The sequence below is a fragment of the Falco naumanni genome, chromosome 9 (assembly GCF_017639655.2).
Source record: "Falco naumanni isolate bFalNau1 chromosome 9, bFalNau1.pat, whole genome shotgun sequence".
In the NCBI taxonomy this organism is placed as follows: Eukaryota; Metazoa; Chordata; class Aves; order Falconiformes; family Falconidae; genus Falco; species Falco naumanni.
This window is the reverse complement of record NC_054062.1, coordinates 1235254-1259179: the sequence shown is the minus strand read 5'-3', so window position 1 is coordinate 1259179 and position 23926 is coordinate 1235254. Positions and strand designations below refer to the sequence as shown.

The 23926-nt window shown below is 65.4% G+C and overlaps 3 protein-coding genes across 10 annotated transcripts in view; 2 read left to right on the top strand and 1 right to left on the bottom strand.

Moving 5' to 3' along the window:
• The window catches only part of AK1 (adenylate kinase 1), a 5220-nt gene extending 1367 nt beyond the window's left edge, over positions 1 to 3853 (top strand). Inside the window, exons 1-7 of one of the 3 annotated variants that reach the window (XM_040607195.1) lie at positions 40 to 119; positions 346 to 388; positions 1486 to 1521; positions 2210 to 2373; positions 2581 to 2697; positions 3167 to 3358; positions 3640 to 3853. In XM_040607195.1, coding sequence (XP_040463129.1) covers positions 69 to 119; positions 346 to 388; positions 1486 to 1521; positions 2210 to 2373; positions 2581 to 2697; positions 3167 to 3358; positions 3640 to 3705 — 669 coding nt within the window. In that variant the 5' untranslated portion in view covers positions 40 to 68 and the 3' untranslated portion in view covers positions 3706 to 3853. Of the gene's footprint in view, positions 1 to 39; positions 120 to 345; positions 389 to 1121; positions 1299 to 1485; positions 1522 to 2209; positions 2374 to 2580; positions 2698 to 3166; positions 3359 to 3639 lie in introns of those variants that run through there. The other 2 variants (XM_040607198.1, XM_040607197.1) reach the window with 2 other exon arrangements.
• A 2609-nt stretch (positions 3854 to 6462) lies between these two features.
• Positions 6463 to 17532, top strand: ENG (endoglin). The gene is made up of 15 exons (XM_040607213.1): positions 6463 to 6588; positions 10462 to 10619; positions 12733 to 12867; positions 13432 to 13594; positions 13786 to 13942; positions 14125 to 14257; positions 14479 to 14653; positions 14740 to 14879; positions 14986 to 15123; positions 15427 to 15471; positions 15579 to 15689; positions 15779 to 16024; positions 16211 to 16274; positions 16361 to 16462; positions 16893 to 17532. Exons 1-15 carry the CDS (start codon positions 6531 to 6533, stop codon positions 17009 to 17011), a joined length of 1944 nt encoding a protein of 647 aa, XP_040463147.1. The 5' UTR covers positions 6463 to 6530; the 3' UTR covers positions 17012 to 17532.
• On the bottom strand, positions 17378 to 23910 carry LOC121094063 (folylpolyglutamate synthase, mitochondrial-like). 6 transcript variants are annotated; one of them, XM_040607218.1, is made up of 15 exons: positions 22945 to 23910; positions 21100 to 21240; positions 20940 to 20993; positions 20776 to 20840; positions 20576 to 20690; positions 20387 to 20464; positions 20041 to 20102; positions 19837 to 19939; positions 19644 to 19721; positions 19423 to 19570; positions 19246 to 19344; positions 18894 to 19044; positions 18732 to 18807; positions 18384 to 18450; positions 17378 to 18283 (listed from the first exon to the last, which is right to left on the bottom strand). In XM_040607218.1, the coding sequence occupies exons 1-15, from the start codon at positions 22963 to 22965 to the stop codon at positions 17874 to 17876; spliced, it is 1668 nt and encodes a 555-aa protein (XP_040463152.1). In that variant the 5' UTR covers positions 22966 to 23910; the 3' UTR covers positions 17378 to 17873. The 6 variants fall into 6 exon arrangements, with proteins under 6 accessions (XP_040463152.1, XP_040463153.1, XP_040463148.1 ...); XM_040607219.1 differs by having other exon boundaries at positions 21100 to 21228; positions 22945 to 23908; XM_040607214.1 differs by having other exon boundaries at positions 22243 to 23824.
• Between the last annotated feature and the right edge of the window lie 16 nt (positions 23911 to 23926).

Here is a 23926-nt window from a genome sequence, read left to right as displayed (position 1 = left end):
CACCCCGGGCACGGGGATGTGGTCATGGCAGGGGATGAAGCCGGTAACGTCACCATGCGTCACCCGGCATGGGGAAGCCCTCACCGCAGCCGGATGCGCAGGTGGCTGCCGGGAGCCAGGTAGGTAGGTGATGGCCACGGGAGCAGGGGTCCTGAGCTCCCTATTTTAGGGCCAAGCTGGGGGTCGGGGTCTTCCCTCCCTGCTAGTGCCCACCCCCTCAGCTTGGCCATGGAGCTGGGCACCAGCATGGCAGGGATGGGAGTCCCCTTGTCTCCCCAGACACGGGTCTTGGGGACCCGTGTGTCCCCAATGTGCTGAGCTCATCCTGCTCTTCTTCCCTGGCAGCCTGAAGTGCTCCTGCGCCTCGACCACGGCAGCATGTCAGCAGGTGAGTGCTCTGTTCCCCTGGCATCCGTCCCCCCGATCCGTCAGCTTTGCAACCATCCTCTTCACCCCCATTGCATCCATCCCTTTGTCCCTCTCACTCCCCTTTATATCCATTCCCCCTGCATTGGCCCCCTTCGTATCCAGCCCCTTGGTCCCACTCCGCATCCATCCCCCTGCACCCATCCCCTCGGTTCCCCTTGCATCTGTCCCCTCTGCATCCCCCTGTCCCCCTTGCATTCATCCCCTCTATCCTCTTTGCATCCCTCTCCTCCATCCCCCTTCCTTCCCTCCCCTGCGTCCCCTCCTTACCTCCCTCCCCTCTGTCTGTCCCCACATCCTCCAGCCCCCGACATGCCCCACACACCCTCAGTCCCTGCCAGCCACCTGGCCCTGTCCCCAGCCCCAGGGATCGCCGGGTGCCAGGAGTTGAAATTTCAGCCGGCTGTCATCAGGAGATGGGAAAGTGGCCCCAGAGCGGCTCGACTTTATTTTTAGCTCTGCCTCCCCACACGGCGCTGCACCCCGGCACCGCCCCGCACCATGGCTGGGCCAGATCCTGCAGGTGGTGGGAGCCCTGCACCCGGGTGCTCGGCAAGGGGACAGGGTGGCTAGTGCCACCTGCGCATCGGCCACCACATCCAGGGGCCGATGCTGGGGTTCAGGGATGGCCAGGGGTTGTGCCAGGCACTTGAGGTGGCTGTGCCAAGCCAAGCCTGCCACAGCCCCCATTAGCCCACCGGGGTGACAAGCTGGCCACAGGGGTGGATGCGGCTGGTCCCCACCCGCAGTGGAGCCATGGACAGTGACCGTCTCGGGACACCACGTGGCAGTGGAATTCCAGCCCCACGGCTGAGGCAACCTGGGGTCTTTGTGCTCAGCCATGTCCAGCCTGGCCGTCCCGACCTGCCCAGGTGATGAGGACAAGGGGAACACACGGCTGCTTCCCTCCCTGCCTTCCCCTTCCCCCCCAGGGCTCTGGGATCAGTCCCCTCAGTCCCTGGGGATGCCTCCCCCAATGTGGCACCCCCCAGAGACACCTTGCTCCTTGATGGGCTTTCTGGCTTTTGGTAATTATTTTTTTTCCTTTCTCTCCTCCAGAGAAGTTCAAGCACCACAAAATCATCTTCGTGGTGGGTGAGTCTGTGTGCGGGTCCTGTTGCTGGTGGGGTCAAGGCCACAGCCCATCCCTTTTCCCTGTCCCTGCGGGGTGGGGGCTGGAGGCTGAGGATGCGGTGGCCATGGCTCCAGCCGGGCTCCTAAAGGCTGCAGAGGGGTGTCCTGGGACAGAGAGGGCACCTCTGGCCAGGCACGGGATGGCAGCATGACCTGGGGTGAAGTGACAGTAAACACCTCGGGGGTGGTGTCCTCGGTACCGATGGGGTGGTGATGGTCAGGTGCCAAAGGGACAGTGATGCCCTGGGTGCCACCAGGCAGTGATGTCCTGAGTGCCAGTAGGGTCATGATACCCTGGGTGCTACTGGGACAGTGACGTCCAGGTGCTGTTGGGGCGGGTGGTGATGCCCTGGTGCCGATGGGAAAGTGATGTCCTGGGTGCTGATGGGGTAGTGATGCTCTGGGTACCGTCAAGATGGTGGTGCCCATGTGCCAGTTGCCAGCAGCCCTTGTCACCCCCAAGCACTTGGCATCCCCCGGCCCACCCCAGGACCACCTCTCACCATCCATCTGGTGCTGGGCCTGAGGACACCAGCCCCCATCTCACCGGGCTCTGAGGACTCCTGTGGGTCTGTGCTGCCGCTTCCACGTACCCCTCCAGCTCCTCACCCATGGCTTGGGGCACATGGGGCCCTTGTGGGACTTGCAGGTGGCCCCGGCTCAGGGAAGGGGACCCAGTGTGAGAAGATCGTGCAGAAGTATGGCTACACCCACCTCTCCACGGGGGACCTGCTGCGGGCGGAGGTCAGCTCAGGCTCAGAGCGGGGCAAGAAGCTCCAGGCCATCATGGAGAAGGGCGAGCTGGTGCCCCTGGTGAGTCCATGCAGGCCACTGGCCAGTGCACAGCAGGACGTGCAGGCAGGGTGGCTGTGGGGACGCCACAGTAACAGCTGGCACGTGGCCCAGGGGCACCTCTGTCCCTGCTGCCTGGGGGGGGAGTTTGCAGCAGAGATTTGGGGGTGCTGGGTGGGGGCATGTTGTCCAGTGTCAGCCCTGGCAGCTCTGTCCTCCCCTCCCCAGGACACAGTGCTAGACATGCTGCGGGACGCCATGGTGGCCAAAGCAGACGTGTCCAAGGGCTTCCTCATCGATGGCTACCCCCGCGAGGTGAAGCAGGGAGAGGAATTCGAGAAGAAGGTGAGGGCTGGTGCCGTGCCGTGCCGTGCCGTGCCGTGCCGTGCCACCTACCGTCCAGACAGAGGGGCTTCATCCAGCAGCAGCCCGGCCTTCCCCATCCCGGTGAAGAATCTGTCCCAACAAGCGCTAAACTGTCCCCATGCCAGCCAGTGGGTCACCCCGCCTGGAGGACAGCCTGCACCTGGGGCGCGGTGGGACGGACTTCTCTCCAGGGTGTCCTCAAGCTGACAGGGTGACCAAGGTGCCAGCACAATGGTGATGGCAGAGTGCCAGGGCTTGGTTGTGGTGTCCCTCTTGCCTTCCTCCTCATCTGTTCCACTGTCCCAGCGGGCCCCAGACCTGTGCCGAGGGAGGCAAAGGATGGTGTGGGGACATCTGTGACCCCCATGCTCACCACCACCATCTTCCCAAACCAAGCCAGACCCATGCCAGTTTGGCAGGGTGACAACTGTGTCCCCTCTGCCCACAGATTGCCCCCCCCACACTGCTGCTCTATGTGGATGCGGGGAAGGAGACGATGGTGAAACGCCTGCTGAAGCGAGGCGAGACCAGCGGGCGGGTGGATGACAACGAGGAGACCATCAAGAAGCGTTTGGATACCTACTACAAGGCCACCGAGCCTGTCATTGCCTTCTACAAGAGCAGAGGCATCGTCCGCCAGGTAAGCAGGGATGTGGCTGGTGCCGGCCCCCTCCAGCCCCACAGCTCGAGGCATGTGTGGTCCCAGGGGAGGGGAAGGGATGGATGGGGATGATGAGAGAAGGGAGAAAAAACTCAATCCTGGCTTGTTCGGGTGGGCTTGACCCCCTCCAAGGATGTCCCCGCACCCCTTTGCCTAAATCAGTCGCGATCTCTCTGCCCATGGCCAAAATCCATCCCTGGAAGAGCTCCGGTCGCGCCGTCCTCTGGGGCGAGCCCCCCAGCTAACCCCTCCGCACCCAGCTCAACGCCGAGGGCTCTGTGGAGGAGGTTTTCCAGCAGGTCTGCTCCCACCTCGACAGCCTGTAGCCGAACCCCCAGCCCCACTCCCCGCCTCCGGCAGAGACAGCGGAAGCGGCTTTATCCTGTTTTCGTGGACGGAGCCGCACGGAGGAAATTTCAAGGACATTGTGTTTGGCTCTTTCCCGTCTCTCCCCAGTAAAGTTCACTTTAATGAGCCCAGACTTTATCTTTTTCTTCTGTCGCAGGAAATGAGTTTTTCTTTCCAGAGATATTTTTTTTTCTCCCCCCTGTCCCCCCCAGCCCCTCTGGAGCTGATTAAGGGCAGGAAGTGGGTGTTTATCCCACCGGGGCAGCGGGATGCTGTGCTCAGAGGAAGGGAGGGAGCATCCCGGCTCCTTGCCCCTGCTTCCCAATCCATGCCCTATGGGGAGCCTGCAGCCAGTCCCCCTTGCCCCCATCCCACCCCGCTTGCTGAACTCCCTTGTGCCCTGGCTGTGTGACCCCAGAGATGCTGGCAGCATCTGAGCCATATCCCACACGTGCATCCCCTCTCCCCGGCCCTGCTGCTGGGGGCTGGGGGTGGCCAGGATGGGACCCAGCCGTGCCACAGTGGGGATTTCCACTGCTTTCATGCCACAGCATCTTATTTCTTTTGGCTGTCAGGGTTTTTCGGTGTATGCAGTGGCTGCACTGTGGTGTTTTGGGGTGGCACAACACCCTGGAGTGGGGTGCTCCCTGCCCTGCTGGCCCTGGGCATCCACTGCCATTGCTGCCACCTCTCAGACTGGCATGCAGACCTGTCCCCAGGGGCCAAAGGACACACTGGGAACACCCAGCTGAGCCCAGCCACCGTGCTGGGTGTCCTCATGGGTGGGGACAGGATGGGGGTCTTCATGAGGGGTGAATTATAGGGCCTCATCGGACAGGCAGTTAGGGTGCCAGTGTGGGGGATGGGGATCTGGGGGCCCCCAGCACCTGCAGGTCTGCCCAGGCATGATGCCGCAGCAGAGGGGCTGTGGTGGGGCTTGGGACTGGGGTTTACCCAGCCATGGGGAGGGCAGGAGGCAGCAGAGGCACAACCCCAGCAGCCGCCCCCCACTGGCTTCCAGACTGCTGGGAGCTGGGAACAGAGCCAGGGGACTGGGGGCAGCCGAGGTCGCGGGGCCAGAGCGGAGGAAGGAAGCGAGTGGAGAAGAAAACAAAAATCCCTAAGAAGAAACCCCACACCCGTCAGCCCCGTGCCAGGGGGTAAAGGAGCCAGCGGCAGAGTACGGGGGGCAGGCGGCCGGGCAGGAAGGATGCGGCCAGGGTGCTGTCAGCACAGCTGAGCCGGGTCTGGGGCTGGTGGGTGTTTGCCTCGTGCCGGGGTTTTTGGGATGCTATAGCCTAAAGCTGCGCAGCGGGGAGGGGGGCAACCTTTGTGTCTCCATCCCTCTTTGGGTGTGCTGTCAGCGTGCCTCAGTTTCCCCAGGTGGTGAGCAGGGCACGGGGTGGGGAGGGGGGACCCTGCAGCGCCCAGCAGGCCCGGGCACTCTGCCTTCCTCCCCAGCATGGCCCCTGGGTGCTGGCTGAGGGGGTTTTAGATGCTTTTGCTCTGGCTGGAAAGCCTGAGGCTACCCCGTAAGCTGCAGCAGGATGGGGGGAAGATGCCGTACTGGGGCTCAGTGGGGTGCATGGGGCTACCTGTGCGGCCACCCCCCATGCATAGCCACCCTCCTGATTGTCACCCTCCAGCCACCAGCATCCCAGGGTTTGAGGGCTTCTTGCTCATCGCCCTGCAGTGTCACCGGGGGGAGAGGGGTGTGGGAGGGCCAGGGGTGCCTGTACCTTGTCCTGGTCCCCACCCCTGTCCCCATCCCCGGGTGAGCACCTGTCCCCGCGGTCCCCAGGAGATGGCAGTGCTCTGTCATGGGAGATGTCTGCTGCTCACCCCAGGTCACGGACATCTCCGGGGACATCCTGGCTGGTGGGGACAAGCCTCGCAGGCTTCCCTGGCAGGACATAGTGCTGTCCCCCTACCGCCGCCATGGCTTGGAGCGGAGACCACCCCTTTGCCTCCCCCGGCACCGGGCTCCCAGCTGCACCATTAGCTGCGTGAGGGCTCTCACCTGGGGCAGCAGCTGCCGGCACTTGTGGGAGGGATGGGGCAGGGCTGCAGAAGGGGCTCCCTGGTGCCCCCGGCCACCCCCTGACTCCCACCTCGGTGGTGCTTCGCTGTGACCTCTTGCCCAGGCAGCCCTGTCTCAGGGGACCCCCAAGCCTGCCAGGCAGAGATGTCCGGGCAGCCCCTGGCCAAGGGTACAGGCAGCAGTGCTGGGGACCCTCCCCCTGCCCCCTGGCCCCGGGTGGGCAGCCAGGGCCACGGGCAGTCACCGGCCGGGGACACCGTGACCCTGCTGGGGTGCGGGCTGAATATCGGGGCAGCCCCTGTCCCCACCGCCGGGAGCAGCCCCCCTCGCTGTGCGGGTCAGGCTGCGCTGCAGCAGTATGCAGGGGTGTATTTTGGTGGGGGGCTCTCCCCACTTGAGTCCCTGTGTGTCCCACCCCTCCGCTCACCAGGGAGGGGTCCTTGGGATACCAGTGCCCCCCCTCCGCTGCTTGGGGCTCTTCCAACGCGCCCCTCCGGAGGCGATGCTCCGCTCCGCGATGCGGGGAAACTGAGGCATGGTGCCTGCCGCGGGGGGTCGCTCCTCTTCCCCATCCCCCCACCCTCACCCCCCCGTGGCGGGAGGCTGCCCCCCCGCCGCCGGCACGGCCTCAGCGCCGCCAGCGGCATTTCCTCCCGGCGCGGAGCCGCGCCGCCCGCGGGCCCTCCCCCGGCGGGCTCGGTTTCCTGCCGCCGCCGCCGCCCGGCACTCGGCGCTGGCTCCCGGGGAGCGGCCGCAGCGGAGATGGGCCCCCGCGCCGCCCCGCTCCTGCCCCTGCTGCTGGCCCTGCTTGGCCGCCCAGGTGAGTGGGGCCGGGGGGCACCGGCGACACGCACCCCCTTCTTGGGATGGGACCCCTGGACGGGACCCCTGGGGGGGCAGCGGCGGTGGGACCCGCCGGTAGCTCCGGGCGGGGGGGTTCCGCGTTCTGGGAGGCAGCGGGTCTGTGTCCGAAGGGGTCCCGGCGGTGGCGCCCCCAGGAGAGAAGGTTCTGGGGGAGGCAGCCGCGGCGGTGGGGAGGGACGAAGTCCCCAGCGCAGCCCCGCCGCTCCCGGGACCCCCGACAGCCCGGCTGCGCCACCGGGCGAGGGGTGGCCGGGCCGCCCTTGCTGTGCCCCGACCGAGGCAGCGGCACCGGTGCCCTGGCGTGTCCCCGGGCGTCCGGCCGGGGGCTCGGGCGGGAGAAGCCCCGTAAAGCCCATGGGGTCGGAGTGGGGGGCTCGTCCGCTGCCGGAGCGGTGGGACAGGGGAGCACCAAACCACCCCGAGGTCCCTGCGAAGCCACAGGGAGCATTTCAAGCGGTGACATGCCCGGGGACACCCGGGCTGGGTGGAGGGCACAGAGCCGGGAGGGGGGGGAACACAACCCCCCAGTGGGGGGAGAGGGAGCTGGGAAAGCGGCAGCCGTCTGGGGGGGCTGGGGCTGGCGGTGCTGCGTGTCTCTCCTGGCCTCCGCGAGGGCCATCGCCGGTGGGTGCTGCTGGGGTGTCCCCGCCGGAGGCTCAGCACCCGCTCCCTGTGTGCTGTCCCCCCCGGCAGCACCCGGTGTCTGTGCCGGGCGGCCCCTGTCCCGTGAGGCTGTGCCGCGTGGGCCCCATCCTGCGCAGATGGACAGTGAGCTCTGTGTGGCTGTGCGGTGCGGAGCCAACCTTTAGCTGTGCTGTAAGGTCCATGTCCCCTGTAGCTGTGCCGTACAGACCCTGTCCGATGGCTGTGCCGTGCGGTCCCCATCCTTCGTATATGTGCAGTAAGCTCATATGTAGCTGCGTGAGATAGTCCCCATCCTATAGCTGTACCATATGGTCTGCATCCTATGTAGACGTGCCATAAGAGGCCCTGTCCTCCCTATCTGTGATGTATAGGCCCTATACCACATAGCTCTGCCATCTGGTCCCCATCCCACACAGCTGTGCAATGTCATTTCTGTCCTATGCAGCTGTGCCATACAGTCAGTGTCCTTTGTATTTGTCCTGGATGGTCTCCATCCTATATGGCTGTGCCATATAGTCCCTGCGCTAACATGGCTGTGCTGTATTCGCTGAGCTCTGTGTAGCTATGCCGTGTGGTCCCATCCTGAGTAGCTGTGTCATATGGTCCCTGTCCTGTTTAGCTGTGCTATATGGCCCCTATCCTACATAGTTGTGCTATACAGTCCCCATACTGCATAGCTATAGCATACTGTCCCTGTGCTACGTAGCCGTTTGATGCAGTCCTTGTCTTAACTGTGCTATACAGTCCCTAGCCTACGTAGCCATGCCATACGGTCTCTGTCCTATATAACTGTAATGCAGTCCCTGTCCTATGTAACTGAGCTGTACAGTCCCTGTCATGTGTGGCTGTGCCTGTATGGTCCCTGTCCTGCGTAACTGCTGTATAGACTGTGTCCTGTTTATCCCTGCCATCCCATCCCATATCTATGCAGCTGTGCTATATGGTCACCCTCCTACCTAGCAGTGCCGCACACACCGTTTCCTGTCTGATTGTCACCTCTCCTCAGCAGGGACCTGTAGGGCTGGGGGTGCCCACAGCAGGTCTGGTGTTGGGGGGCTCTCACAGCCACAGGAGGCTTCCAGAGGTGGAGGACTTTGTGCCCCCTCCAGCAGGGACTGGTGCTGTTCCCCACAGGGCAAGCACGGTGCTGGTCGTTCCCTCCTGTCCCTGAGAGAGCCTGCTCAGCACCTGGCTGACTTAGAGAGGGGCAGGAATGGCATGGCCTGGATCAGCCCCAAAACCTGGGTCCCATCCACCCTGTTATCTGAGCCTTGATGCCACCTCCGCCTGGTCCAACAGCCAGCAGTGGCTTGGAGGGTGACAATCCCCCCTGGGCTGCAGCGTGGGGTTCGTCCCCATTCCTGACCCAGGCTGAGACTGCCCAGCCTGTTACAAAAGTGCCGAGGCAGCACAGCCAGATGTCGGGATGCCAGAGTGGCACTGCCCGTCCCCCGGGGCATCCTGTGCTGTTGGAGCCACCCTGGCCCTGCATGCCCCAGCCCAGCACCCCTGGGCGTTGCTCTCTGCCCAGGGCCTTTGATCTGCTCCCAAAACCCTCAGGAATCACCCCTCCAGCCCCTGACCCAGGGGGCAGCTGCAGTGGAACTGTCCCCGCTCCCTGGTCTCAGCCATGCCGGAGCAAAGGAGAGGGCGGGCGGCTGGAAAAACATAAAGTGAATTTTCTTTCTTTCTTCCTTTTTATTTTTTTTCCCTTTCCTGGAGTACAAAAATAACAGCGCCCTTATCTGATCGCCCCGGCCCAGCTGAGCCCCCTTATCTGATCCTGACATAATACTGGAGCCCGCTGCCTTCCCTAGTGACCGATGGTGCCCAGCTGGCACTGCTGCCCCGTATCCCCTCACTGGCATCCCTGTCCCGCGCCAGGAGCGAGCCCAGCCATGGCTCCCTGGCCCTGCCTGACCCCGCAGGACGCTGCCAGAGGTGTCATGAGCTGCCCGGCCTCTGCCTGGCAATGGCAGGGGCCACGCAGCCGTGCCCGGTGCCGTCCAGGCAGGAGCAGAGGGGAAGAGGGATGCAGCCTGTGGCGCCCAGATAAGCAGCTGTTTATCTTCCTCCTGATGCTGCCGGCCACGTGGCGGCCGCACCGGGGGGAGGAAGCGCTGGACAATAGGTGGGCCCACAGCAGCATCACTGGGGGGGTCTGCACCATGACGCTGACGCTGTGGCCGTGCCACTGCAATGGTGAGACACGGGCCAGGGATGTCATGATGGACATGACATGGTGTGAGTGACCCTTTGCCAGCTGCCGCATCCCAAAGCCTCACTGACCTGAGGCATCACGCCCTCCGGCCCCAGACCCCGCAGGGGCAGCTGGGTGGCCCTGGCACAGGGTCCAGTCACCTCCCAGCACGGCGGCTGGAGCCGCCAGGGATGAGAAAGTATGGGATGGGAAAGAACAAAGGGACGGAGCTCGGTGTCCACCTCCAGAGCAAACCCAGCACCCCAGGCACCAGCTCCCCATGGGAAGCCCCCAGCTGTGGCCATGGGGCTCCATCCTGCCCAGCCCCCTGCAAGGGAGCACCTGCAAGCAGATCCCCAGGACACCTCCCGACACAGGAGCCAGCTTGATGGCAGCCCAGCCACAGCAGGGCTGCCTGGGGTGGAGGAAATGGCCGAGGCAAACGGGGATTTACAGGATCAGGCCTTCAAACGGCTGTTTGCACTCAGGATTTCCCTTGGCAGTTGCCCACCAGCCCTGTTCGCTCATGCACTGCACGGGGGGTTCAGGATGGGGCAAAGCTCACGCCTTGGCGCCCACGGAGGATGAGCTTTACAGCCGTTTCCATACCTGAGCTTCCCGCTTTCCTGCGGGATGCGGGGGGGGCTTCCGCCACCGCCTGAGCATTCGGGGCAGCCGGGTGCGAGTTTTGGCACGCAGCAGTGCCAAGCCGGGACAGTGGATTTTTCCAGCCCTGATCCAAGGGTCATTAACGTGATTGCAGCCGGGGGCTGACAGCGGCAGATGAGCCCTGAGCAAACACGTAGCAGATGGTCCCGCGGGTGCTGTGCTGGCAGCGGGGCTGTGGGGACGCCGTGCCGGGGGCGTGGGGGCAGTGCTGGGGCTGGTGTTGCAATGCAGCCTCCTCCCGCGTCATGCGCCTGCTATGTTGTGTCACCCCACATCCCTGCAGCGGGGACTGACAGTCTCTTGTTTTCCACCCAGAACCTGGCAGAGCCGAGGGCTGTGACCTGCAGCCGGTGACACTCGAGCCGCCCATCACCCTCTTCTATGCCACCAGCACGGTGCCTTGGGGCTGTGTCAGCAGCAGCTCGCTGCGTACCAGCCAAGAAGTCCATGTCCTCAGCGCTGAGTGGTCCAAGGTGAGTGAGCGGGGTCCCAGCACTGTCACCCCGGCACTGTTCCCACTGGGCAGGGTGTCCCAGATCTCTTCCCTCTAACGAAGGAGACTGAGAGGACCTGGAGTAACCTTGTCCATGGCCCCTTCACCGAGCTTCCCCTCCCAGGGCAGCTGTGGGTGTCTCTGGCCCTGAAGAGGGTTTAAAGTCTTCAGAGGCAACTCCTCGAGCAGCCTGGGCTGCCGGGGCTGTCCCTGCCCTGGATGTCCCGGGAACCCGTATTTCCCTGGGGAGGTGTCCTGGTCCCGGCTCAGGAGCAGGAACAGCCACGGGCATCCCATGGGGACTGCGCTGGGGAGGGATGGAGGGATAGAAGGATGAAGGGATGGAGGGAGGCACATCACTTGAAGGCAGCCAAGTGAGCAGAAGCCTGGCTGCCGGTGCTGGCACACCCTGTCGAGGGGCGATAGGCGCATTGTGGGTGTCCCGGGCACCTTTCAGGCAAGGACGGGCACAGAGCTGCAGCAGGGCTGGCGCTGGTGCTGCTTGGCACTGTTGGGTGGGTTTGCACCAGCAAGTGGGTTTGCGCAGCCACTCTGCAGCGTGGTCCAGCTCCCCTCGTGCTGGCAAGGCCCCGGCAAACCCAGCACCCGATTCTGGTCCGGCGCCTGGCTGCCCGGCGCCACGCTCCCCCCGCCACCTCCTCCCAGCTCTCCCAGTTCTGCTTTCCAGGAGGAGGTGGGACCTGGGCCAGGAGCCACTGTGGGAGGGTGGGTTTCACAAGGGCCCCTCTCCCCAGCCTGACGTGGCGCTGGCACCCAGTGCATGGATAAGCGTCGAGGCCTGGGGTTGTCACTGGTGGTGGCAGGGGACACATTGATGTCACAGCTGCGGCATGGAGCCCTGTGGTGCGCGGGGGGAGCTGGGCAGGGACGCGGCTCCACTTATAGAAGAATTACTGGAAGCCGCTTTCTATAAGCAGATCCCTACGATGAAAAAAAAAAAAAAAGAAGAAAAAGAAAAAAATAACCTGAAAGGCGGCAGCAGGGCAGCAGCAAGGCTCCTGCCACTCGTGTAGCCAAACAATGGAGCGCCACAAAACACGCGGCAGGAAAAACAGCCACCAGCTCCTCCCTGACGCCCGGGGGCCACCCGGAGTCCCCGGCCACCCACGCTTGCCACGGGGCTGCGGCCAGGCTGGGATGCCCATGGCCCTGTCCCACCGGCCCCGTGCCCGGCACTGGCAGCTGCCTCCACCCACCCAGTCCCCGGCTGGTTCTCCCTGCCCACTGCCTGGCTCAGCATTTTGCAAGTGGTGATTCAGATGGCAGTTGCCAAACTTAGTGCCCGATGATTTGGCTTCCCCATCTGGATTTCCAGCTGGAGGCTCCTAGGCAGTGCTGGCTGTGGAGGGTGGTGCGTGCCACTTCTGTGCCCCCAGCATCCAAGCGCACCAGTATGGCCAGTCTGGAGCCTGGAACAGCTGCACAGTGCTGAGGTGGGGCTGGGAAACCCACAGGGGGATGTCTCAGTGCCCTGGGTGGGGATGCCCCACTCTTCAGTGGGGGACACTCCGGTACCTACAGTGGAGATGCTCCAGTCCAGTTCTTGGTGTGGAGACACTCCAGTCCCAGTGCAAGGATGCCCTGGCTGCTGATGTAGGGATGCCCCAGTCCCCAGTTTGGGGAGTGGCTGATCTCTGGTGTGGGGACACCCCAATACACAGTGGGGCGACATGCTGGTGCCCAGTGCTGAGGTTACCCAGTCCTTGACACAAGGATGCCCTGGTCCCCAAGGTGGGTGCCTAGACCCCAGTACAGGGATGCGCTGGACCTCAGTGTGGAGTTGCCACCATCTCTGGGGTGGGGATGCCCTGGCCCCTAGCTTGGGGGAGCCAGGGAGTGTTTGCCCCCCTGGTGTGGGTACACGTGCACATGGCATCTCTACATTCCCCAGCCTGTCTCCTAAATGCGGCCACAGCTGCCTCCTGTGTGGTCTGTGCCCAGGGCCAGCCCGAGGGCAATCCATGCTGCCGCTGGCTCCAGGGGCAGGTAGCGTAGCCGGGGGGCAGCCAGGGAAGTGACAGCAAACAGGGCTTGGTGACCACGGTGGTGACACTCTTCCCTTTCACCTCCAGGCCCCTGCCTTCCCGCTGAAGGTGTCTGTCATGCCACAAGCTGGTGGCTGCAACCGGTCAGCAGTGCTTGTCCTCCTGTGCGCCCACTGCTCGGCCACTGTCACCTCCCTGTGCCCAGACCTGCGCATCCACACCGTGAGTGTCGTGGCCCTGCAGCCAGGAGCAACCCTGGGGGACAGCAGGGCTGGGGAGATCCCTGGAGATGTTATGGGAGGGTGTCCCTGGAAACAATGCTCATGGTGCCCTGGGGAGGAGGGGACGCGCCTGGCCGCTGCTGGCAGTGCTGAGCACGGGGCTGGCCAGGCAGGGAATGACGCACAGGGCTGGAAAAAGCTCCCGTTTCCTCCAGCCGGTGGGAGGAAGGTCAGGGATGGGGTTTGGCTCCAGCAAGCTGAGCCAGGGCCGGGAGCTTTGTTAGCAAAATAAACCTCCTGCTTTGTTTGTGGCTAATAATAAAGTGGGCCGAGCCCTCTGCATGCTGCCGGCTGCCCACGCCGCTCCCAGCTTGTGGCCCCCAAAACCCCCATTCACCAGGGTGACCCTCAGCCGTGGTGGGACTGGGGCTGCAGGGATGCCTGCCTGGCTTAGCTTTACACCCGCCATCCTTCGTGCTGGTGAAAGGCTTTCCCCATGGCAGCCTGCGCTGGGCAGGGATGGGGTTGCCCCCCACCCTGGCTCAGGTTGTCACTCGCCCCACAGGATGCCCACCTCAGCCCAGGGACCACCACAGCACTGGGCGCAGAGCTGCCCATGGTCACCAGCGAGGAGCAGCTGCTGGCCTGGGCTCAGGACACCTATGGGGGCATCACAACTTACAGCAAGCTGCAGGACCCTCGCTGGGTCCAGCTCCGCCTGGGAGAAGGTGTGTGGGGCCGGGGGTTGGCACTGGGGAGCTGGGGTGGGCAGCAATACTCTTCCTGTTCCCAAAGGGTGACAACCTGCCAGGGCGAAGCATGGTCCAGGGGCAGATGCTTTGGGACCAATGTCCCTGGCCCCAAGCATCTCGCCACCTGCCGAGCCCGGTTTGGCTTTGGTGACCCTCTGCCTCCACAGATGCCAGAAGCCCCCCACACTGCATCCCCCAGGAGCACTTCAATGCCATGCTGTACCTCGAAACTGAGGTCTTCTTCCACAAGATGAAGGGCTGCTCACGTGGGGACACCCAAAGCACCAGGGCTGCCCACATCATCCACCTGCAGTCGGAGTCCAGGTACCGCGCGGTGCTGGCAGCGGGTGCCCTGGGGTGGCAGGGGGGTGGCACAGGCAGTGGGGCGTGCTTGGAGATGCTCAGGAAGGAGTTGGGCTGTCTCGTGGGACATCCCAAGGCAGGGCACAGGACCCACCGGTGCAGAATGCTGATGCTGGGGTGGGGGGAATCTCATGGTTTTGCAGCTCCCCCATCACTGAGGTGAACCTGACCCTGAGCTGTCCCGAGAGAGCCGTGAACAACCAGATCCTCATCCTGCAGAGCCGGACCAACCTCACCTGGTCACTCTCGGTCAACAACTGCTCCATCCAGTTCATAGTAGGGCTGAGCGTGATGTGTGTCCCCCTACCACCCCCACCAAGGGGGCTGCCAGATGCCGAAGAGATGCTGGTGGTATGGGGAGGGTGGCAGGAGGGCACCTGGGGACACTGGGTATGGGGAGATGGCAGCCCCCTTACTGCAAGCCACCCCTGCCCTGAGGATTCCCAACTGCCCCCATCCCTGCCCAGCCCCGCTGTGCTGACTCCCACCCCCTGTAGGTCTCTGGAAACTACAAGATCACATCCATGTCCCCGATGCTGCACCGCGGGGAGCACCTGCCCGACACGGAGCAGGGCCTTGTCACCAAAGCCTTTGAGAAGAACTACAGCGTCATCGCCTCCTTCTCCACCATCCCTCCCAGCGCCCGCATCAGTCTGGAGATCCAGGAGCACGGTGAGGCCCCCAGCACCTCAGGGATGGGTGTGATGGGGGTGTCCTGCTACCCCCCACTCAGCCCCCCCCGTCTCTCTATCCCACAGAGCCAGTCAAGAGGGTGCCCGAGACGCCTGCCGCCCCGGCCCCCACTGCCTCACTGCCCTACTTGCTGCTGGTCATGCTTCGGCCTTGGAAGTGCACAGATGAAACCATGGAGATCATCATCGCCAGGTCCCACCTAGAGGTGAGGGTGTTCCCAGTGCCCACCAGCATCACCCATGGGGGTTCACATCCTGCTTGGGGGTGGATGTCCCCAGCCAGTGGGTGACTGCCAGGTGCTCTTCTCTCAGCCCATCAAGGATGTGGTGAACATCACCCTGCGGGACATCAACTGCCAGGCAGAAAAAAACGCCACTCACTTCATGCTGAAAACCCCCCTCAGCCACTGCGGCACCTTGGTGGAGGACAGGGGCCTTGCCAACAATGAGGTGAGGCAGGAGGGGCTGGCTGGGGCACTGCCCCCAGCCCTGCTAGTGCCCTGTGGGGGCTTCAGTGATGCCCAGTGGGGCTTCTCTGCTAGAACCTCCTTGTTTTCGCATGGTTGGAAACATCCTGCTGCAGCCCAGGGCTGAGCCCTGCTGCTGCGCCTGGGTGCTGGTGGAGATGAGGGGGTGTGGGTGGGACCCCCATCCCATCCCATGGTAGGGGGGAACCCCGTGGTCCCAGTGGAGACAATAGACCCCCGCAGTGGGGACCACTTGGCTGACCCAACCTTCTCAACTTTCTTACAGCTCATCCTCAACCTGGCCAAGGGCACAGTGCTCCAGAGCGTGCGGGTGAGAGCCGGGTTTCCCAGCGGGCCTGGGGTGGGACCATGGGTGCTGGTGTCACTGCCAGCTGGGTGCTGGGGTGGTGGTGGCCTCAGTGCTGTGCCCACTTGCAGGTGGCCTTTGAGTGCATGATCCCACGGGAGCTCTTCCTGCGCCTCTTCCCCACCGCCGCCTTCGAGGCACCACAGACAGAGCTGGAGGTCAACAAGGAGGTCTTCGTGCAGGTACTGCCAACAGCTCGGTGCCGGGGCTGGGGCCATCCAGCCGTCCCTGGGCCGGAGACCCTAACCCTGTCCCCCTGCTCCCCTGGCAGGCGTCCATGCGGTGGGAGGACCACCCAGCTGACCTGCAGCTGAAGGAGTGCTGGCTGGTGGCACCAGGGCAGGAGCCGATGCTGCTGGTGCAGAGCGGGGAGGCACGCGGCACAGGGGTGGCCTTGCTGGAGGGTCCCCCCAGCAGCCACGGAAGGAAGGTCTGGCGCTTCCGCTTTACCTACGCCGTCCCCGAGGGTGGGCGCGTCCCCTTCTCTGCCACCCTCAAGTGCAAGGCTGGCTTGCAGGTCAGCGTGACTAACTCCCCACCCCATGATGCCACCATGCTGGTCCCCACCAGTGGCAGTGGCAGCCTGGCAGGTTTGTCCCAGCCCAACAGGGAGCGGCATCCCTGGTCCCCAGAGTGTCTGGGGGCTCCTAGCCCTGTCCCCCTATGGCTCTCCCTGCTCTCACCCCAACCTCCACCTCCACAGAACAACACCATCTTCGAGAAGGTCCTGGAGGTGACAGTGAAGGATGGCTGGCGGCCGCCCAACAGTGAGTTTGGGGCAGGAGAGGGGGCTAGGGTGGGAAGGGGACCCCCGCTCCAGCGGGGCAGTGCTGACGGGCTCATCCTCCCACAGACCGTGGGCTAGGGCTGGCCACCGTCCTGGGCATCACCTTCGGCGCCTTCCTCATCGGGGCACTCCTCACTGCCGGGCTCTGGTACATCTACTCCCACACCCGTAAGTATCCACCACCCCTGCGGACCCCCACGGTGGGGTTGCAGGGGGAGGCACATGCATCTGGGTTGCCCATGTCCGCACCTGGCTCAAGTCCCCAGGTGAGCCAGGGACCAGGCTACTGCCATCTTCTGTATGGCCCTCCTGGAAATTGCACAGGGGAGTGACCCAACTGGGGGTGCCCATGGCTCCCCAGGGTCCCCCCTACTGCCCCGGGGTACCCCCTGCCCTCCCTCCTGCTCCTGGTACCACCATGGCCCCCTGTGCCCATGCCAACCAGGGGATGGTGGGGAGCGAGCCCAGAGGGCTTGTTCATGGGGGCTGCAAAGTCCGGCGGGCATGAGCCATGGCCACCGCCAGCCGCCCTGAGCTCGGGTCCCCTCGGTGTTTCTCCCTCCGGCGTTTCGCCCTCCGGCGCCGCGACACGAGCCAGGTCCCACCTCCAAACTGCAGCCAGTTTCCAGCACGGTGCCGGCCTCGGAGAGCAGCAGCACCAACCACAGCATCGGCAGCACCCAGAGCACCCCCTGCTCCACCAGCAGCATGGCCTGACCCCCCCCAGCCCACCCGGTCCCCAACTGTCAGACTTGGGGACCCACCCCAGCCCCATTAAGCTGGGTTTTTGCCCCAAATCTCAGGCCGAGCCCGGAGGGGGCCTCCGTTACTCATTCAGTGAATGCTTTGGCCCCCCAAGGGCAGCCCACGCCGGGGGAGGGGGGCACCCTGCAACCCCCCTGCGGTCCCCTGCTGCTGGGTGCACCAGGGGGGCGGAGAGAGTACCTACCCCCAAAGCCTCCCCCAGGGCTCCCCCTCAAATGGGGGGGGGGGCAAAAGCGGGTGCCCCCAGGACAGGACCCAGCACTTGGGGTGACCCCCTGCACCTCTCCCGGGTCCCCCCAAGAAGGCAGTGGGCACCACTAGGAGCAGCAAAATGTTTATTAAGGGGGGTGAGGCAGTGTGGGGCTGCTGGCTCCCCACGGGGTGATGGGCAGAAACCACACACACTCCCAGCTCCCCACCCAAGTTACAAACTATTAATAATAATAATAATAAAAAATCTCCCCTATGTTAAATTAGTCCACACCTCGCTGTGGCTTGAGGCTCCCATCTACCGCCCCCTCAAAACTCCATCTACGCCCCTGGGCGCCTGGACCCTGGCACAGCCTGGGGCAGCCCCCCCAGAGGCCAGGGCCCCCCCAGCCAGTCCCACCAACGTGGGCTGGGGGCAGGGAGCAGCTCCCCCATGGCCAGTGTCCCCCCTGCGGGGGGCACAGGCAAAAGGCACTGGGGTGAAAAGGGATGAGCCGGGAAGGGTCTGGGGGTCCCACGTGCCCCCCCCAGCCACCTCCGAGCACCATCTGGGGCAGAACCGGCGCTTCAAGTAAAAAGAGGTGCAAAGCCCTGCGCACCCCCGTTACTGGGAGAGCGCGGGGTCCAGCAGCCGAAGGACCCCCCCCACCAAGTGCAGGCTGCCGGTGACCAGGACGTGGATGGCGGCCGCCTCCCGCAGCAGCACAGCCCCTCTGCTGGCGGCGGGGTGGGGGTGAGCCCCCATGGCGGTGGGCGCTGCCAGCCAAGGGTCCCGGCCCTGTGCCACCCACCTCAGTGCCTGGGCCAGGCAGGGGAACACGAGGGCTGGGGAACTGAGGGGTCTCGCGGCTGGGGGGACCAGGAGCAGGGGTCCTCGGCCAGGGGCTGGCTGCAGGGGGGCTGGGAGCCAGGGGTCCTGCCCCTCCTTTTCCTCCAGTAGCCGGGTCCACGTCTGCTGGTTCTCCAGGCAGCGGGTCAGGGAGCTCTCCAGCGTCACGTTGAAGTTTTGCTGGTCTGGGAGAGACGGGGATGGGGGCCAGGGATTAGGGGGAGCCAGGGAGGGGCTGGGGATGAGGGGCGGGGCCAGGGAAGACCCCGGCTCCCCGGCACTCACCTGCATTGCTGGCCACGGGCACCTCCGTGAAGTTGGGGCAGAAGACAGCGTAGTCAAAGCGGCAGGGCTGTGGGGAGAGGAGGGGGGGTCAGCACTGGGGGAGCCCTCAGGACCCACCCATGGGATCGCCACCAGGACCAGTCCCACACTGGCAGGGTCACGGGGGGTTGGTCCAGGCAGGGGGTCATCTGATGGCCCCCCCTGCACCCAGAGCTGCAAGACCCTCGGGGGGGGCACAGAGGTGGGATACACCCAGGGACAGCAGGGTGGACAGCATCAGCTCCTCCTCACGGCTCCCCCCACCTGCAGTGAAGCAGTGACCCCCTCCCATGATCTCCCAAACCTCACCAGAAGCAGTTTGAGCAGCGCTGCCGTGTCCCGGTCCCCCGTGGCATTGAAGAGCAGCACACGCACCTCAGAGCCACTGCGGGGAGAAAGGGTGGGTGGGCTGTGCCCCATGGGGAGCCCCAGCACCACCACTGTGCCCCCCCCCCGTGTGTGTCCCCTTACTTGTGGGATTTGTCCTGGTTGAGGGCAGCCTGGTGGAACCAGCGGACACAAGCCTGGATGCTACTGGTGGTGTGGGCCCCGTCCAGGTACCATGTCACAGGGCCATGGGGCAGCACCTGGGTCCGGCCCAGCCACTCTGTGTCCCGCAGGCCTGGGTGGGCGGCACAGGGCATGGCTGGGATCCCCCTACCCCCCCCCCCCCAGCACCCGTACCTGCACAGGGCTCAAATGTGGGGCAGGCAGCCTGGCTGTGCCCCCCAGCACAGGTGGCACCGGCTGGGGGATCAGCGTGGCCCCCCCCTCCCCAAGCCCTGTGATAGGGCTGGGGGGTCCCGGCAGGGCCATACCGCACCTTGGATCATGGCATCAGTGAGTCGAAAGGCGGGTGCCAGCGGCACCAGCCTCCCCGCCAGCTCGGCACCTGGCAGCACCTCCTCCAGCTCCCCGAGACCTGGTGGGATGGGCACCCCACTGAGACCCCGAGAGCCGTGGCGGGGTCCGGCCCTCCCACCCCCATCCACTTCCTTACCGTGGCAGCTGCGGCACTGCAGCCAGGTCCGTGCCAGCTGCAGGGCCAAGGCGGCATTGGAGCGCTGGTGGGCACCTGCCAGCCCCAGCTTCAGCGGCCGGTGGCCCACCTCGAAGTCATCCAGCTCCGGGCAGAGGTACAAGGGACACTGTGGGGAGAGGAGGCTGAGCCACCCGCTGTGGATACCCCCCATGCACACACCCCTGCGCCGCCCAACTCACCTCCCGCTCCTGGGCTCGGTCCCTCAGCACCTCCAGTGACCGCTCTGGCTGTGCCACAGTGAACGCCGGCACGCCGGGCTGCAAAGGACCATGGTGCTCAGGGCCATGGGGGCACCTGGGGCCACGGGGTGCTCAGGGCCATGGGCGAGCACACCCCCAAACCATAAGAAAAGGGAGGACCAGGTCTCCCTACCTTAAAAATGCCCCCCTTCTGCCAGGCGATCTTCTCCATGGTGTCCCCCAGGATGCTGGTGTGGTCAATGCCCAGGGAGGAGACCCCACACACTACCGGTGCCCTGAGGACACAGTGTGGCAGTGTTCCCCCTGTCCCCCACCACGGGGACACTAGGCTGCCCTGGCAGTCCCAGGGGACAGACTCAGTGCTGCTGGCTCCTACCTGATGACGTTAGTGCAGTCGTAGGCGCCGCCAATGCCAACCTCCACCAACGCCAGGTCCACCTGGGTACATGGGGACACTGGAGCCACCACAGAGCCACCAGCAGCATGTGTCCCCATGGGTTTGGAGAGGCAGGTGGGTCCCTGCCACTGAACCTCCAAGCCCATGCCTGCCTAAACACTCGCAGCAGGAACATCCCCTGGCACAGCATCCCTTGCTTATAGCCACAACAGCCCAGCTGATGCACGTTCTGCCCCAAGTGGGGGCTGGACCCCATGTCCCACCCTCCCAGAGGTCCCCACCAACCTGACGTCCCCATCACAAGCTAGAAGCCACCACCACCCACCTTCTCCTGCAGGAAGGCATGGAAGGCCATGATGGTGAGGAAGCGGAAGTACGCCGGCATGTTGGCATGCGCTGGGTCCTGCCGGGCAGGGTGAGTGTCAGAGGGTAGCACTGGGCATCCCCAACCAGCACTGGGGCACATGGCCCAGGGGGGGTCCTCGAGGGAGGGAGCACCCCCCGCCAGCCCCACCTTGGTCTCCTCCAGGCGGCTGTAAACGAGCCAGAAGTACTTGCTGAACTGCTCCTTGCTGATGGGCTGCCCATTGATGCGGATCCGCTCACGCACCTGCACCAGGTGAGGGGAGCTGGGGGGGCAGAGCAGGAGAGGGGGGCACAGTCGGGCACAGTGCCACCAGCCCCTCCAAACCCTCCTGACCCCCCCCCACTCACCTGTAAAAGCCCGTCTTCAGCCCGTAGTTGCGGAGGATGCACTCAGCGAAGGCGCACACTGAGCCCTGGGGAGACAGCAGCGTTAACCCCCCCGTGCTGGGGCAAACGGAGCCAGAGAGGCTGGAGGCCCCCCCTTGCCCCCCAGCACTGCCCATCTGCCTCACCTTGCCCTTCGTCCCCGTGACATGGATGATGTTCAGTCGATCCAGGTCCTCGACCTGCCAGAGGTCAACCACCCGAGAAGACCCCCAGGAGTCATGGCGGCACCACTGCTGGGACGGGAGTAGGGGGTGGGGTGGGGTGATGGGGGGACCCCCTCCTCACCTTCATCCCGGTCCGCTCCAAAAAGCCCTGCATGGCTTCCAGCTGGGCCTGGGGGTCGCTGCGCTCCCGCTTCACCTGCTCCAGGTCGCTGGCATTGGTCTGCAGGGTGTTGAGGGTCCGGATGGTGTCCTGGAAAGATCCCTGGGGGCGGTCAGGATGGCGCCCATCACCACAGCCTCGGGGCTGGGCCCACCGCCACAGCCCCAGGGGCCAGCCCAGCCCAGCCCGATCCACCCCATCGGGTTTGGCTCCCGCAGCCGTGCCCGCTGGCTGCCGCCGTGGCCCCGCGGTGACACGCTGGCAGTGCCAGCACCTGTTTGGGGGACGCCGCGCGGACGGGCTCCTTCTGGGCAAGGGGAGCCACCCCTCCACCGGTGCCCCTTGGCCCCGCGGGGGGGCACAGGGCAGCCCAGCACCCGGCACCCACCCCTGCCCGGCGGGACAAGGCCACCCATGGGTGCGAGCGGGCGGCGCTCCAGTGCCACCATGCCTGCCCGCCGGCTCGAACCGGGGCCGCAACCGCAGCCGCGGAGCTGCACCTGCACGGTGCATCTGGCACAGCCGCTGCGCGGCACGGCCGCTGCCGGGGGCCACCGAGCCCCCCGGGCCCGCACGCTTGGCCCTGCCGCAGCGGGACCTGGCGTGGGACAAGCCAGTGGCCCCGGTGCGGGGACCCCCCGAGCAGCCGGACCCCACGCAGGCAGCAGAGCGGCACCGGTGGCGCATCCTGCCCCGGTGAGCGTGGGGCAGCTCCGGGGCTTCCGCACCGCCCCCGGCCCCGGGACCGCCGGCGCCCCCGCGGCGCCCGGCAGCCGCACGGGCTCGGGATGCCCGAGGCCCCGCCCGGGACGCGGCGCGGCTGCTGGCCGCGCTCCCGGGGCTGCCGCGGCGGACGGCGCTTCGCAGGGCGACCTTCGGGCACCGGCCGCCCCCGGCAGAAGGCACGGCGAGCGGCGGCGCCGGGACCCCTCCCGCCCACCCGGGAGCCCGCAGGCCGGTGCCTCGGGAAGGGGCCGCCGCTGCCCTCCCGCGCCCGGTACGGCGGGACACCCCCGCGCGACCCCAACCCCCCCCCTGCCCCCCCCCCCCCTCGCGCCCCCCGGCGCAAGGTCCCGCTCCCCGCCTGCTGCTAATCCGTGGTACCTGGTAATCCGTGGCGGGGGCGCGCGCAGGCCGCGTGCTGAACCGGCGCCCGGCAGCGGTCCGCACCGCTCCGCGCAACGCGCGCAGCCCCCGCGCCACCATCCCGCTGCCCCGCGCCCCGCCGCGCGCCCGCCGCCGGGAGCCCGCGCCGGGACCGCCCCCGCCCCGCCCCCGCCGCCATCTTTGACACGGGCGGTGCTTCGCCACGTCGCGCGGCGACGCCATATTAGCGAGGGGCTGCAGCGGCGCGGGAGCCCCCTCACCGCCCGGGGCGGGCAGCCCCCGGCAGCCGGGGGGGCTCCCCCCAGCGCCAAGGCCGCCCCGGCCCCCCCCCCCCCCCCCTCAGCTACCGGCGCTGCCGCGTTCATCACCCGCTGCAGCGCTCATAGCACCGACCCACCCTCCGGCTACAGCGCGGGGGGGGGCAGAGCCGGGACCCCGGGAGGGCAGCCCTGGGGGGAGCCGCGATGCCGCCCCCAGGCCCGGGCACCCGCCCTGGGCAGGCCGAAGGTGCCGTTTCACAGCTGCCCTCCGTGCTCAGGCAGAGGGACCGCGGCAGGTCCCAGCCAGCCCTTGGGGACAGCAGCGTGTTTATTCACAGCCGGCAGAAGTCATCTAGCTTACTGCTTGCAACCAACTTCATTTTTCCCTCAAGGAAACCAGGCTCCCCCCCAGCCGGACGCTCTTCCCAGAAAGATTTACCTCATACACGCCCTTGATCATGCTCCCTTCTTGTCCTGAGAGCGGCCCTGCTCGCCCCGGCTTCCTCACCCAGGCCCTGTGCTACCGACGGGGCTTTTGCCATTAACCCTGGTTAACAGACAACCTATCCAAGGCCAAAGGTTATCACCCACCACATACTGTACACATCAGCTGTTTGAAAGTCCTGGGATCGATCCATGGGGCTCGCCGAGAAGACGGCCAGCTGCAGCTGACGGCCATGGAAGACAAAGGGTTCAGCCAACGGCCCGGGTGAAGGAGCGCAAGGATCGCTCTGCGCCGCGTAACTCAGGCCTGGCGAGCTCTGGCAGGTGTGCGCACACCGTCCCAGTGCATCAGGCTGGTCGCTGCAGCCGGGGAAGGCGGCAGTCTTGCTCTAGGCTCGTGCAAAGAGCTCCAGGACAGAGGAGTGGACACGTGAGTGATCGAAGAGTCACCCTGCTCCCACCACAGTGTTCCCAGCGCTGCCACGCCACTGTGAAATCCCTGCAGACAGCAGGTCTCACCCCAGGCTGAGGCCAGCGCTCCCAACTCCCTTCCCCATCCAAACTCCCGCCACAGCCAGCGCCACAGGGAAAGCACACCGCAGCCGGGGTGTGTCTGACAAGACCCCCAATTGCAGTTTGCCATGAAGAAAGCACGGACGCTGCAACCACGCGATTCCCACCATAAATCCTGGCTGTATGGAGCAACGGGCCTGGTGAGCACCTTTCGACACTCCAGCCCAAACTCCAGCGAGAGTCACTCACACTGTCTAGAGTGACTCTGCTTTCCCCAGGACACTTCTGTGTCATCCTCCGCCAGTGCTTCAAAGGATACACTATGCAGGAGCTACAACCACCCTGAAGAGCTGAAGGCAGCTCCCAGTAGGGCCAACTTTGGTCCAGGGCAGCTACTCCCAGTCCTCCCACTCATGGCACTGTTTGCCAAGAGCCCCAGCACTAACAAAGCCACACGCTCCATC

Coding starts and splice junctions, on each gene's coding strand:
- LOC121094063 (XM_040607214.1), bottom strand. CDS start 22,467: ATGGCGTCGCCGCGCGACGTGGCGAAGCACCGCCCGTGTCAAAGATGG. Junction 21,241..22,242: donor CCCCCGCCACGGATTACCAG/GTACCACGGATT, acceptor GACCGCCCCCAG/GGATCTTTCCAGGACACCAT. Junction 19,722..19,836: donor AGAAGGGGGGCATTTTTAAG/GTAGGGAGACCT, acceptor GGTCCTTTGCAG/CCCGGCGTGCCGGCGTTCAC.
- ENG (XM_040607213.1), top strand. CDS start 6,531: ATGGGCCCCCGCGCCGCCCCGCTCCTGCCCCTGCTGCTGGCCCTGCTT. Junction 10,620..12,732: donor TCAGCGCTGAGTGGTCCAAG/GTGAGTGAGCGG, acceptor TTTCACCTCCAG/GCCCCTGCCTTCCCGCTGAA. Junction 13,943..14,124: donor CACCTGCAGTCGGAGTCCAG/GTACCGCGCGGT, acceptor ATGGTTTTGCAG/CTCCCCCATCACTGAGGTGA.